A 13984-nucleotide genomic window follows, 5' to 3' on the forward strand; every position below is an offset into this window, starting at 1 on the left:
CGTGAACCTGCTTGCGCACACAAGCAGGGGGAACAGGAGGAGCAGTCTCCCCACTGAGCAGACAGCCTGCCCTCGACTGATTCTGGGACCTGAGACCTGGGACCATGACCGAGCCAAGGGCCAACACTCAACCAACTGGGCCACCCAGGCGCCCCTGAAAATGTCATTTTTAAAAACGTGTGCTGGGTACTCTTTATATATTTGGCTGTTTGGCCAAAAGTACATCCTTGCTGTTAAGCCTCAAACTGTTGTGATTCTTATTTTTTTAATTTTTTTTTTTTTAAGATTTCATTTATTTATTTGACAGAGAGAGATCACAAGTCAGCAGAGAGGTAGGCAGAGAGAGAGGAGGAAGCAGGCTCCCCGCTGAGCAGAGAGCCTGATGCGGGCCTCGATTCCAGGACCCTGAGATCATGACCTGAGCCGAAGGCAGAGGCTTAACCCACTGAGCCATCCAGGCGCCCAACTGTTGTGATTCTTAAAAGTTCAAACCGAAACTAGGATGTGAAATAACATCTCTTTCGGTGGAAATCTCTCTGATGGTGATAGGAGAGTCCTTGATTTTCTAGAAGTGCTTTTTATTACTGCATGAGATCTAAAATCTCTTGATCATTTCATTAAATTTTATCTTAGACTTATTAATAACTCCAGCATTTTAAAATGCCCTTTACCTTAAAAAAAAAAAAAAAGCCACAATTCCTGACAACCAACCAGTATGACATTTTGGAAGAATATCAAATCATAATTATGGAAGGAATGAATGTAAACAAAGAAGTGTTTAATCCTATTAAGCGCCACATAGTACTCAATACATATTGTTCCTCTTGGAGAAACTCATACCTGCCAAATGGTGGTGGTATGGTATCAATATTCTTAAAGAATATTGATTCTTTAAGAACAAAACAAAAGTTCCAATCTACCAGTATGGCTTCATTTTAAAGAAATTGAATAATAGGCACTTTTTTGGAAAGATTTTATTTTTAAGTTATCTCTACACCTAACGTGGGGCTCGAACTCACAACCCTGGGATCAAGAATCGCATGATTTACCGGCTTACCCAGCCAGGTGCTGCAAAAATAGGGATTTTTAAAATGGGGTTCCTCCATAATAATTTTCTACTCTCTTTTGAAAAAATCACTTATATTAGTTATGCTTAGATATAGATTTATAATTCAAATTATATTGGAGTCTGAGAACCAAGAAGAGACACGTTCCTGTACTCATATGCTTGTATGAAGCACAAGGTTCACTGTCTGGCTTTAATACTTCTTTTAAGCAGGTAAGCAACTGTATGCTTACAGTATAGAGGTATAATGAATACTTGTTGGCTGACTTCTACAACTCAGTGTATAGTGAGGTGTTTTTCTTTTGTTTCATATTTGCCATTTTTCTTTAGAAAACAAAGCAAAACAAAATTGGAAACACCCAGGAGCTTTGTGACTTGTTTTGGAGTCCATTAATTCTACTTGTTCAAGCAGGATAGCCATTTGGAGGTTTTAAATTGTTAGGTACAAATTTGCTTATAAAATTTATCTTGTGTCTAAAAAAATACTTCTCTCTTTTCCCCAGTTAAAATTTATAAATTCAGTTTGTCTTACTAATTAGATTTTTTTAAGCTTTCTCATATGTTTCTGTTAACCTTACCATTTATTTGATAATCCTCTGTATTCATTTCCACTCTGGAAATATCCAGTTCTTTGATGAATTAGGCAATTAGCTAAAATTAATTAATAATGCTCATATTTATTTTTGGCTAGAGTACTGTTTTGGTTTAGAGTAGTAGGTGGACATGAATTCAGGGTTTGCTATGAAGAACAAAAAGCATAAGGAGTACTAGAATATTTACATTTGGATTTATAAAATCTTCCCAGCTGTACAAAATCCTTAAACCTATCATTAGGGGTTTAGAAAACAAATGACTTGTTAACCTTTTGGGCTATAGAGAGCTATATTTAGAAATATTCCCAGGGCTTTTGCAAATTTACTTGACATTACCCTCTCATTATTCATAATGAGGAAAAAAAATTATAAGAAGCTAAAATTTTTCTTATTTTGCAACATTTACCTTTAATTTATAATGTTATCATTATAATAGAAAAAAATAAATATTTTTAGTCTTTCCTTTTTGTGATTTGTGAGCTATGTCACTAGATATAAAAAGAATTAAAGACCCAAATTACATCTCAGCAGGTACTGTCACTGGTAATGCATTGTAAAAAAAATTTTCTAGAGCACATGCATTCTTCAGGGACTTATGCTGTCATTTGTTAAAGAAAATGAAAGTGTGTCTTATTTGCCTGACACAGTAATTTAAGTTTATACAGTATTTAATTAGATTACAGTGTTAAGAATCATTAAAGTTCCATTGGCTGCCACAAGGTCAAAGAAAAGGATGAAAAACTCATCTCTGAACACTTAAGCCTAAACTATAACCTAGTTAAATACTTCCCTTGAGAATTTTTCTAGAGTGGCATTCTGGTCACATTTCACAAGTAAGTACAAGTAAGTATCAGGGTGAAACAGATTAAAAGTCTGGATGACATTCAATAGACAGGCAGCTGGAAATGATAAGAAAACCATCACAGAGTTTTTAAAAATCAAGCAATGACTCAGGGAACCTCATTGAATCCTAACTTTGGATTAAAGTATTAAGTGTTTTAAAGGTCAATCTTATTTTTCTTCTTTTAAAGATTTATGGTAATTGCACAGTTTATGCATGGTCACTATAAAAAATGAGAAAAACATGTGCAGATATTTAAAAAATAAAACAAAATCAGGGGTGCCTGGGTAGCTCGGTTGGGCATCTAAATCTTGATTTTGACTCAGGTCATGATCTTAGGGTTGTGGGATCAAGCTGCCTGTCAGGCTCCTTGCTCAGCGGGGTGTCTGCCAGAGGTTCTCTCTCCCTCTCTGTTTGCCTGTTTGCCCCTCCCCACCGCACTCTCTCTTCCTCTAAAATAAATGAATAAATCTTGAAAATAAAATAAAACAAAATCACCCTAAATTGCACCACTCTAAGGAAATGTAATAACTGTTAACATTTTGGTAAGCATCCAAGACTTTTCCCCCCTAGGCAAATTTATATCAAATGCTTTTTAAAAATATATATATAAGAAAAGGGATCGTATTTGGCAAACTGCTGTATAATCTGCATTTTCCCTTAAAATTTTTACTGTGGCAGTAAAAATACAATGCATATTTCCTAACAACTGTACATTAATCTCGTATATAGAAATTCCATAACTGGTTTAATCAATCCTCTAATATTGGCTATTATTTTCAGTCTTTGTCAGAAATATATGATGACCATTAATAATTGTGTTTAATGAGCACAGAGCTTACGATTGTTTTAGCATAATTGTTAAGGATTGCTGGGTCAGAGGGCCAGTGGCAAAATGGATAACGTGTCTAACTATAGATCAGAAGGATTGCTGGCTCAACTAATGTGTTTTTAGGACTTTTGACACATTTGCCAAATTGTTTCCAAAAGGCTATACTAACTTTTACTCCACCTAACCACTTTTGAATTCCTATTTTGTTATACCCAAGGCCAGCACTGTTTAATCTGTAAGCGTGGAAGTCTGCTTATTTTAATTTTGATTTACCAGTGAGATTGCATTTTTACGCATTTGTTTTGTTTTATTTGCTTCTGTGAGGTTGTCTTTTTTACAGTCTTGAAACCATTTTTTTTCTTCTATTAAAGTATTTGCTTCTTTGTTTATAATGGAGCTTTAGTCTGCTGGTTTGTGATTTTCTTAATAATACAGTATAACTTCGGGGAGATTTTTTTGGCCCTGTAGTAATTTTCTTTCCCCTGTAGTTAAATATTTCTGTCTGCCTCTTTTAAAAGATGTAGAAGTGGTCACCTAATACAAATTTTCTTTTTTTAAACCATTATCAGTACGTAACAGGAGCTCTGTCTTTTCCATTTGTTAACTTAGGAAAATATTATTAACTTTAGTGTGATGTCATAAATATAGTAGACTATGATTTAAGCTCCTATAATCCTCAAAATGTGGTCCCTGGATCACCTGGAATCTGTTAGGAATGTCAATTCTCAGGCCCCATCTCACACTGGCTGAACCTGAAACTTGGGGTGTGGCGGAGCGCTGTTTTAACAAGCCCTCCAGGTGACACTGATGCCTGCTCCAGGTGAACTAAGAGTCTGACGATTTCAGGAGCCTTTGTGAAGTCAAGATGATTTTGGAAGTATGCAGTTTAAGAGTGTGCAAGATTTTTTTCTTCATTTCTCCATGTAGTTGTATTGGTTGGAGTATAGAAAATAGAATGTGTTGGGGCGCCTGGGTGGCTCAGTGGGTTAAGCCTCTGTCTTCAGCTCAGGTCATGGTCTCAGGGGCCTGGAATCGAGTCCCGCATCGGGCTCTCTGCTTATCCGGGAGCCTGCTACCTCCTCTCTCTCTCTGCCGGCTTCTCTGCCTACTTGTCATCTGTCAAATAAATAAAATCTTTTTTTTTTTTTTAAAGTGGAATGCTTTTTAATTTGCAAGAGAATCTTTGTCTAGGTTAAGAAATAGGGTTCAGTGTCTCTTAGAAAAGTAGTTACTCCTGATATTTATAGGGTGCTTATATGGACAGGTAGCTTAGACTGTGAGGACAACAGCAGCGCATGTAGGTGAGACGTACAGTATGGATGGCTGCTGCTCTTTATTCTGGAATCATGTGAGAGAGTCCCAGGAAGAATGAGCTAGCCAATGAGAACGAGGACCTCTTCTATCAGTCCACTTCCCAAAGCCAGGACTTTTTAAGGACCACACAGACAAATACGGGAAGGCACAAGGCTTTGGGCAGCAGGCATGGGAAGGCAGGTCAGAGAGACTGGTGCTTGACCTTCACAGGGTCTTGGAGTTGTTCTGGCAAGTTGCCCTTGAACTTTTCAATTTTCCCGGATATGGTCAGAGCTTGTCTTCCTTACTGTAGTGAAGTGAGGATAGGAGAAACCGTGGGTGCTAGCGGCAGTAGTCATGGGAAAAAGTTGAGAGATGCAGAACATGTGTTTATTGCTCAAGTTTTGCACGAGGTTTTGTTCCCTTGTCTGTAAAATACCTACCAACTCTGTGTGAATGAAACCGTATAGAATGATTCTGCCCAATTTATGCCGTCATTTTAACTTTTCTCATATTTTCAGAAATGTGCATATTCTCAAGCTAAATTTTTAAAAAGGTATAAAAGTAATTATTACAAGAGCATTATATTATAATTATGCATTATAACAATGCATAATTCTTATATACTTCATGTAATTTTCATTGATTCTGGAAACATGCTCTGTTTTTCCCTTTTAAAAAATAATTTCAGGAGCAGACATGGTAAGCATACATAATGAAGATGAAAATGCTTTTATACTGGATACTTTGAAAAAGCAATGGAAGGGTCCAGACGATATCCTACTAGGCATGTTTTTTGACACAGATGGTAAGTAATATTTACCCTTGTAGGAAATCACTTTTTTAAAATGGTACTAAAATTGATGACTTTGAGATTCTTTAGTTCTCTAGTTCAAGTTGATGTTTTCTGTGGTGTCCAGGTATAGTATATTCAGTGTGCATCCTGTACCCAGTACTTGACCTGCACTGACTGCAGCTTTTCCCTGAAGAGCTCAGTGTGTTTCACACAGAAGAATCAAAGTTGATTCTTTTGTCTGTAGTAAAATATGGTTCTAGGCTCAAATTTTTCTAATATGCGAGGGTCATAAATCTTAGTGTTTGTGTCAGCAACAGGATAAAGCTAAACTGAACTGTCAGAGTTACAATATGTATTTAGTGTCCCTGTAGAAAACAGAAAGCTCATAGATAATAAAATGAAACTACTAAGCTTACTATTAATATTTTCATTTTCTTGGCTATTTCCCCATGAAAATGTTACTGTATTATTTTCTTTTCAAGAACTTTTTTTTTTTTTTAAAGAGAAGGTGAAGGGGGAGAGAGAAAACCCAGCAGGCTCCATCCCCCTCAAAGAGCCAACACATGGCTTGATCTGACAACACTGAGATCATGACCTGAGCTGAAATCAAGAGTCAAATGTGTAACCAACTGAGCCACCCATACACTCATCCATGGAACCTTCTTCAACCCATACTTTTTTTTTTTTTTTTTGGTTAAGATTTTATTTGAAAGGGGCGCCTGGGTGGCTCAGTGGTTTAAGCCGCTGTCTTCGGCTCAGGTCATGATCTCAGGGTGCTGGGATCGAGTCCCGCATCGGGCTCTCTGCTCAGCGGGGAGCCTGCTTCCCCCTGTCTTTCTCTGTCTGCCTCTCCATCTACTTGTGATTTCTCTCTGTCAAATAAATAAATAAATAAATAAATCTTTAAAAAAAAAAAAAAAGATTTTATTTGAAAGAGAGCAGGAGAGAGAGAGAAAGAGTGAGAGCCTGAGTGGGGTTGAGGGCTAGGGGTAGGGCGAGAGGAAGAGGCAGATTCCCTGTTGAGCAAGGAGCCTGATTCAGATCTCCATCCCAGGACCCCGAGATCATAACCTGAACTGAAGGCACTGTTTAACTGAGCTACCCAGGCACTTCTTGAACCAATACCTTTGATTTGCTTGTACACAAGATATACTCTTCCTAATTCAAATCCTACAATCAAGTTTTGATAAGACATACCTTAGTAACTTCCCACCTTTAATCCTAGACCCTTTTCTATGGCTCTAAGTTTAAAACTTTCATAATAATTAAAATATTCTTAACTGACAGATGCAAGTTTCAAGTGGTTTGATAAGTCAAATATGACATTTGATAAGTGGACAGACCAAGAAGATGGTGAAGACCTAGTTGACACCTGTGCCTTTTTGCACACCAAGACGGGTGAATGGAAAAAAGGAAATTGTGAAATTTCTTCTATGGGAGGAACCCTTTGTAAAGCAGCTAGTAAGTATAACTGAAGACTTTTTTCCATTCCTGGAGGATAGGGAAGGTAGGGCTGGTTTTAAAATAATTTTGAGCCAGGTATGCCTCAGTAAATTAGAGGGAGTAAGAAAGACTTCAGAACATATTAGGATGGTTTGCTGTCAAGTCTCCCAGAAGTCGAATGTATTTCTCTTAAACTTCAGAGGTATGACCAGATCATGTGAACCAGGCATACTTTTATTCTATCTGCTAAACTTAAGAGCCTGCAAGAAGTTAAAAATTTCTTCTGTTTGAATTACCATAGCTTCCTTGCATTTGGTTTGATTAAACAGAAATGGTGAAGAATACTGACTCCTGACTCAAATTCTTTACAAAGAATTTGACCCTGTACAAGTACTGTCATCCTTTGTTTAGACAAATGAAGAAAAACCACATTGTAGTTTATAATTTGTTCTGGACTAAAGTGTAGTTTTTCTTCTGACCCATCAGAATGCTTTTCTTTTTTCCTTTTTCCCAAAGAGTGAACTCTGAATCTGGCCCCTGCCCCTCTACCCATCCATCACTGACCCCCCCCCCCCCCCGCTCCAGCGGTCCCCTCCTCCCCATCAGAATGCTTTCTAATGAACATAATTATTGTGTCCCACAGTATTTTGATATTATTGTTAAATATCAATGTTCTAAGTTTTAGAACTGTGTTCTCATTAAAAACACTTAAAACTTCAAAATAAGAACTTCAAAATTCAGGATGCCTGAGACACACTGGCCATTTGCCCATTTTGCCTCTTTAGGATTTACCCCCTTCTACTTCTGTAAACCAAAGCTATTTTTCCCTTTACATCTTAGTTTACATTTTTTTCTTTTTTGTCTCAGCAGGGTTCTTAACAGTTTACAGTGACTATATTAAATTCCTCATAGTTTTATGGTAGCTGAATTCAACCTCCAGTATTAGGATTTTTAAAAAGTTGGATCTTTTCATATACGAAGTCTCAGGGCACCATTATTATAAGCCAGATTTTTTTAAAACTTTGAAACATCAGAAAGTTTACAAATTTATACTAATGAGGTCACAGGTGTACACTTTAATTTTCCTAGCTTTGTTTTCTACAGACTCTACCAAAATTCTCTCTTGTTTACCTCACTTTTTGAGTTACCTAATCCTTTTCCACCAGCCAAGCTAATGCATTACATTAGACCTCTATATCTTCTTTAAAAACAAACAAAACCTTTGTTCAAATGGAAAGCACAACTGACCAAAAGAAATATGGATAATATTAAACTATTAAATAAGGGGTTCATTTTTAACTATTCTGAAGGTGTTTAAAGGTGAACTTAGAATAAATCATACTTGAATATTAATTTTTATTTTCTTTTGTATTTTAGTCCCATATGAAAAGAAATATTTATCAGGTAAGTAATGGTCTTTTATTAAAATTTTTCCCAAAAATGAAAGATTGTTAAAATATTAGAGACTCCCTAAAAATTAATTGTATAACATAAAGTAGAACAATTTTTGTAAGAATTTAAAAAGGTCTCAGCTTAGTACATTCTAAATATAACTGCAAGTTTTAAATTTTTTAAACACCAAAAAATATTTCCCATTTTGTTTTTGTAGGCAGTCACTCTGCAACCTTTTATTTAAAAAAATTTGACCTCATGGTTTTAATTCATTCAGCATCTGTCTTAAAGGTTTACTAAATGCATTTTTAAAAACAGGTAATATATTAATGTAGCTCAAAAAGCATCATTAAAATAAGGCAAACACTGAAAAGTCTGTCTCCCTTCTTGCCCCCATCTAGCCTATTCTAACTTTATCCTTACTGGGCTTCCATTCAGTTTCTTCTTTAAATGTCCGCTTCTTTTGCCAAAATAAGGAAACTGAGATAGAGGACTTATTTTGCCCTTTTTATTCACTAATATATTTTAGGTATCTCTCCGAATCATTACCTATACATTGAACTTCCTTCTTTACAACTGAATTTACAACTGAATACTCTTCTATTGTATGGATATGCGTAGTTCTTTAACTTGCTCCAGACCCTTTTTAACCTCTTTGTTTCCAAACATGTGCTATTACAGTGCTGCAATGCTTGCGCAAATAGATATTATCTAAAGATAAGATTCCCTGTAAATGGGTGGAAAATGGATATAGAACTTGGATCAATATATTAAGAGGAATTGCACCATTTTGCATTTGCAGAAAAACGTGTTACAAAACTTGTGGATTTTTGGCAACTGGTAGTGTAATTTTTAATCTGTCTTTTTTGGAATCTGTGTGTGCATGCACCAGGGGTGGGGAGTAGGGGCAACGGGAAGAGGGAGAGGTAGACACTCTTAACAGGCTCCATGGCTGTCGTGGAGTCAGAAACAGGGCACGAACGATCTCATGACTGAGATCGCGACTTGAGTGGAAATGAAGAATCGGACACAATGGAGCCACCCAAGTGCCCCATTTAATCTATTTTGAGGTGTAAAATGTAGATCTTAAGTGTACAGGTTGATGGTTGCCTCTGTATACACCTGGCTATCTACCTCTCAAGTCAAGATACAGTACATTTCTTGGGGCGCCTGGGTGGCTCAGTGGGTTAAAGCCTCTGCCTTTGGCTCAGGTCATGATCCCGGGATCCTGGGATCCAGCCCCACATCAGGCTCTCTGCTCGGCAGGGAGCCTGCTTCCTCCTCTCTCTACTTGTGATCTCTATCTGTCAAATAAATAAATAAATAAAATGATACATTTCTGTTACATTAAAAATTTCCCTCATGCTTTTTCCCAGTACATGTATCCCCTACCATTGTCTCCTACTTAGCCACTATTGAGTTCTCTCATCATAGAGTTGCTTGCTGTTAACATATAAATCTACTAGCTTTTTTTTTTAATGATTCACCCAAGAGGAGTATCTACTGTACCTATTTTACTGTTGCATAATATTTTATAAATATATCACAATTTGCCCAATCTCTAGTTACATATATTTGGATTTCTTGTTTTATACTATGTTAAGAGCTGCCTATGAACATTCTCATTTGGACCTATCTTGTCACTCTTCTGGAGTATTTTCCGAAGAGTAGAATTGCAAGGTCATAGCGTAGCTAACATGTTTAGCTTTATTAGAACCATCAAGTAATTTTTTAAACTGGCTTAACTGTTACATTCCCACTGTCAGTGTATCCAAGCTCTATTTGCTATACACATCCATCCCATGATACTCAACCTGATTTTAGTCATTCAGATGTGTAGTGATCTGTCATTTTAATTTTCATTTCCCTGATGAATAACGTTGAGCACTTTTACACACTTACATTTCAATGTGTTCTTTTGTGATATAACTCCAGGGTATATCCAGGTTTTTTGTCCTTATTTCTAATTGGTTTGCCTTTCTGATTGGTAGTTTTGTAAAATTCTGGATAGTTGTTGTCACATATATCGTTATTTTTTCTTTCAGTTGGGGGCTTGCTAGTGTACAAGAGTGTTTAAGAGTTCATGTAGATAATGGAAAATCTCACTCTTCCATAGGAGGAATAAATATCAAAAAAATAAAAAAAGAGCAAAGGGGCACCTGTCTGGCTCAGTTGGCAGATTACATGGATCTGATCCTTGAGGTAGTGCATTCAAGCACTACACTGGATGTAGAGCTTACTTAAAATATCAAGGCAGGCACCACTTCATAGCCATTAGGGTATCTATGTGCAAAAAAAAAAAAAGCAAGAAAACAAAAAACAAGTGATCACAAGGATATGGAGAAAGTGGAACATTTGTACATTAGTGGTAAGAATGTAAAATGGTACAGGCAACAGTATGGTAGCTTCTCAAGAAACTAAAAATAGAAATACCTATGATCCCCTTCTATGTATATACCCAGAGTGAAAAGAGGTATCAAAGAGAGATTTGTACACTCACATTCAGAGCAGCTTATTCACAAGTCACAGGTGGCAGTTGCCAACCCAAGTGTCCATCGACAGATGAATAAGAAAACATGGTGTATATACACTATAGAACATTATTTAGCCTTAAAAAAGGCAGTTCTGATGCATCCTGCAACGTGCACGAAAATGGAAGACATCAGATGCTAAGTGAAATAAGCTGGTCACAAAAGGACAATTCCAATTATATGAAGTACCTGGAGTAGTTGACCTCATAGACACAAGGTAAAATGCTGATTGACAGGGATGAGGGGAGGGAAGAATGGGGCATTACTGTTTAAGATACAGAGTCTCAGGTTTGAAAGATGAAGAGGTCTGTGGATAGATGGTGACACAGCACAATGTGGACTGTTGTTCTGTAACAATGTGAACTATAAAGCTGTCAACTTAAAAACTGGTTAAAATGGTAAATTTTGTTATGTGTATTTTACATTAAAAAACTGAATCAAGAGGGGCGCCTGGGTGGCTCAGTGGATTAAGCCTCTGCCTTCTCTCGGGTCATGATCTCAGGGTCCTGGGATTGAGCCCCACAAGGGGCTCACTGCTCCGTGGGGAGCCTGCTTTCCCCTCTTCTGTCTGCCTGCTTGTGATCTCTGTCAAATAAAAACCTTAAAAACAAAAAAGTGAATCAAGAAAAGCCATGTAAGCACGTTATTTACAAGCATGAAGGCAAGTACAAGTAAACAGCATTGGGAATGCAGGGTGAGTAGTAGTGGTAAAGCAGGAGCAGCACAGTACTTTTTGTTATGTTATCTTGTAGAACTATGAATTTTAAGCTACACACATGTATACTTGGAGGGGGAAAGGATTTATGCAGATTGAAATGTGTAGGAAAGAGTCGGTAGGTCTAAGTGGTTCTCAAAACCCTATTAGGAATAGCTGAAAGATCTGGCAGCATTTGATCCAGAGTGGTCTCTGAATATATGAAATACAAAGATTTCATAAATATGTGTAACCACTATGTGCCTTGCTTTCTTGATACACATTTTTTTTCAGCTGATGGTCTCCAGTAAGAATACAACCTACACCTTAACAAACTGTGACCACTACAAACTTTTATTATTTTAGGACCAAAAAGGAGCCAACTCAGCTGTGGCTATTTACCTAACTCCTCCTGTGTTATTTTTTAAAGAAGACTGTCAATATTTTAAAAATATCAATGGCTCTCCCTCACTTTAACAAGTAGCTTTTGGCCAGATTTTCTTCGCTGAGCTTTACATTTTATCTTTCTAAAAGTACAGCTCAAAGTCCGTTCAGATAACCATAATGTAAAAACTCATCTGTAAACAGAAAATAATGAGGTCTTTTGGATGCTACTAAATACAAATACCTTCCTCCCCCAAAGCATTTGTCTCCTAACTCCTCAACTGAGTTAATTTCCCTGGACTGACTGACTAAAAGATTACAAGGGTGTTGAAAAGCCAACTGTTAAGATTGTACATCATTAAGGAATACACACAGATACTTGACTAAATTAAAACAAAAAACAGGGGTGCCTGTGGTCATGACCTCAGAGTCCTGGGATAGAGCCCAGAACTCCTGCTTCATGTGGAGTCTGCTTCTCCCTCTCTCTGCCACTTCCCCAACTCATGCTCTTTCAAATATAAAAAATCTTTAAAAAAGGGGGAGTGGATATTCTATTGTCATTCCTGGTTTTTTCAGTGGAACAAATTTTAAATGCCAAACACCAGATGAGCCAATAAATTTCATTAAGGTAAACAAACCTCTCAAGACATCTAGCCTTGAAAAGAGCATTAAATATAAAGTCTTAGACCAGGAAGTAAAAAACGGAGACAAAAAGAACTGTAGTATGCCAAGTGTGGGTAGTTTCCATTTTAGAATCTTACAGTAGAGTGGCAATTGTAAAACTTAGTTGAAATCTTGAAATGACAGTTGTTCAAGCTAAGAAACATAATAAATTCATTTTTATTTTTATCAATGTGGGAAAATCCTTAAAATAGGCAAATACGTACATGATGAAACTGTATTTGTGCTCCCCCCGCAAAAGAGGTTAAGTGATTTCCATATATATATTTTGTCTTTTTCTTTTCAGATAACCACATTTTAATATCAGCTTTGGTGATTGCTAGCACAGTAATTTTAACAGTTTTGGGAGCAATCGTTTGGTTCCTGTACAAAAGAAATTCGGATGCCGGTTTCACCACAGTTTTTTCAACTGCACCCCAATCACCTTATAATGACGACTGTGTTTTGGTAGTTGCAGAAGAAAACGAGTATGCTGTTCAATCTGACTAAGATTTTGGAAATCTTAGATTAAGACATCAAATACTTTGACAGTGATTCCTGTGCAGGACTTTAATGTAAAACTTGACGATGAAAAATTACAGTTTTTATGGTGTATTTCCTTATTCCAGTAGCATTCATTATTCTCATGTAATCACTGTGACAAAAATTGATCTTTAGGTTCTTCTAAGAACAAAATTTTAAAAAAATTATCAGATATAATTTAGTAGTTTTAACCACTTCCTTAAAATGCACCTTTCACTTGAAGAAGCTTAAATAAAGGCCAAAGTAGTAAAACAGATAAAAACCCAGTCTACTCCTCTATCTTCCCTCCCATTTAGTTGAACCACCATAGGTTACAGTTGAATTAAAAAACAAGAACTACATACCGCTGTAGTTTTACCAATCACCAGGTTTTTACCAATTTCTAGGTCTTGCTCCTTTATTAATAAACAAGATATGGGAAATCAAAGACTGTTAAATAGATCCTGTACATTCAGATGTCACACATGCCATTTACTATCGCAGTTAATTCTTTTAATATTTTTATCTTCCTTTTTGAGTTAAATGTAGAAAATACTGTAGATTTTAAGGAGCCCCTATTCCACATAACTTTCCAGTTTCATCACTTTTAGAACATCACTTTGGACCAGAAACAGTATTTAGCACTGATCACAAATGGTTAGAATTTCAATGAAATACATTTTTTGAATCAGTAAGATTACAGCCACACTAGGAAGATGTGGAGGAGGCTGGCAGTGAGGCTAACATTTTCACCAGAGAGCCTGTTTAAGGACTCTCTCCTACTACCAGAACTGTTCCTACACAAGGTGTATTATGCTCTCCACTACTATGAACTAGCCATTCAATGACATGAAAACTATGTAAGCAAAAACTATAGAAAAACACTACATACTACTGCCACTTCTACCCAGTGGCAGCTCTTCCAAAATGGCCTTTT

At 36.6% G+C, this 13984-nt stretch overlaps 1 protein-coding gene across 1 annotated transcript in view; it reads left to right on the plus strand.

Annotated features, from left to right (window-relative positions):
- CD302 (CD302 molecule) overlaps window positions 1-13330 on the plus strand; it is a 28080-nt gene extending 14750 nt beyond the window's left edge. Inside the window, exons 3-6 of the mRNA XM_082691412.1 lie at window positions 5317-5433; window positions 6709-6882; window positions 8242-8268; window positions 12833-13330. Of these exons, the coding sequence (XP_082547538.1) occupies window positions 5317-5433; window positions 6709-6882; window positions 8242-8268; window positions 12833-13035 (521 nt within the window). The 3' untranslated portion in view covers window positions 13036-13330. The remainder of the gene's footprint in view (window positions 1-5316; window positions 5434-6708; window positions 6883-8241; window positions 8269-12832) is intronic.
- Window positions 13331-13984: the final 654 nt, after the last annotated feature.

The sequence above is a fragment of the Mustela nivalis genome, assembly GCF_964662115.1.
Source record: "Mustela nivalis genome assembly, chromosome: 11".
Taxonomy (NCBI): Eukaryota; Metazoa; Chordata; class Mammalia; order Carnivora; family Mustelidae; genus Mustela; species Mustela nivalis.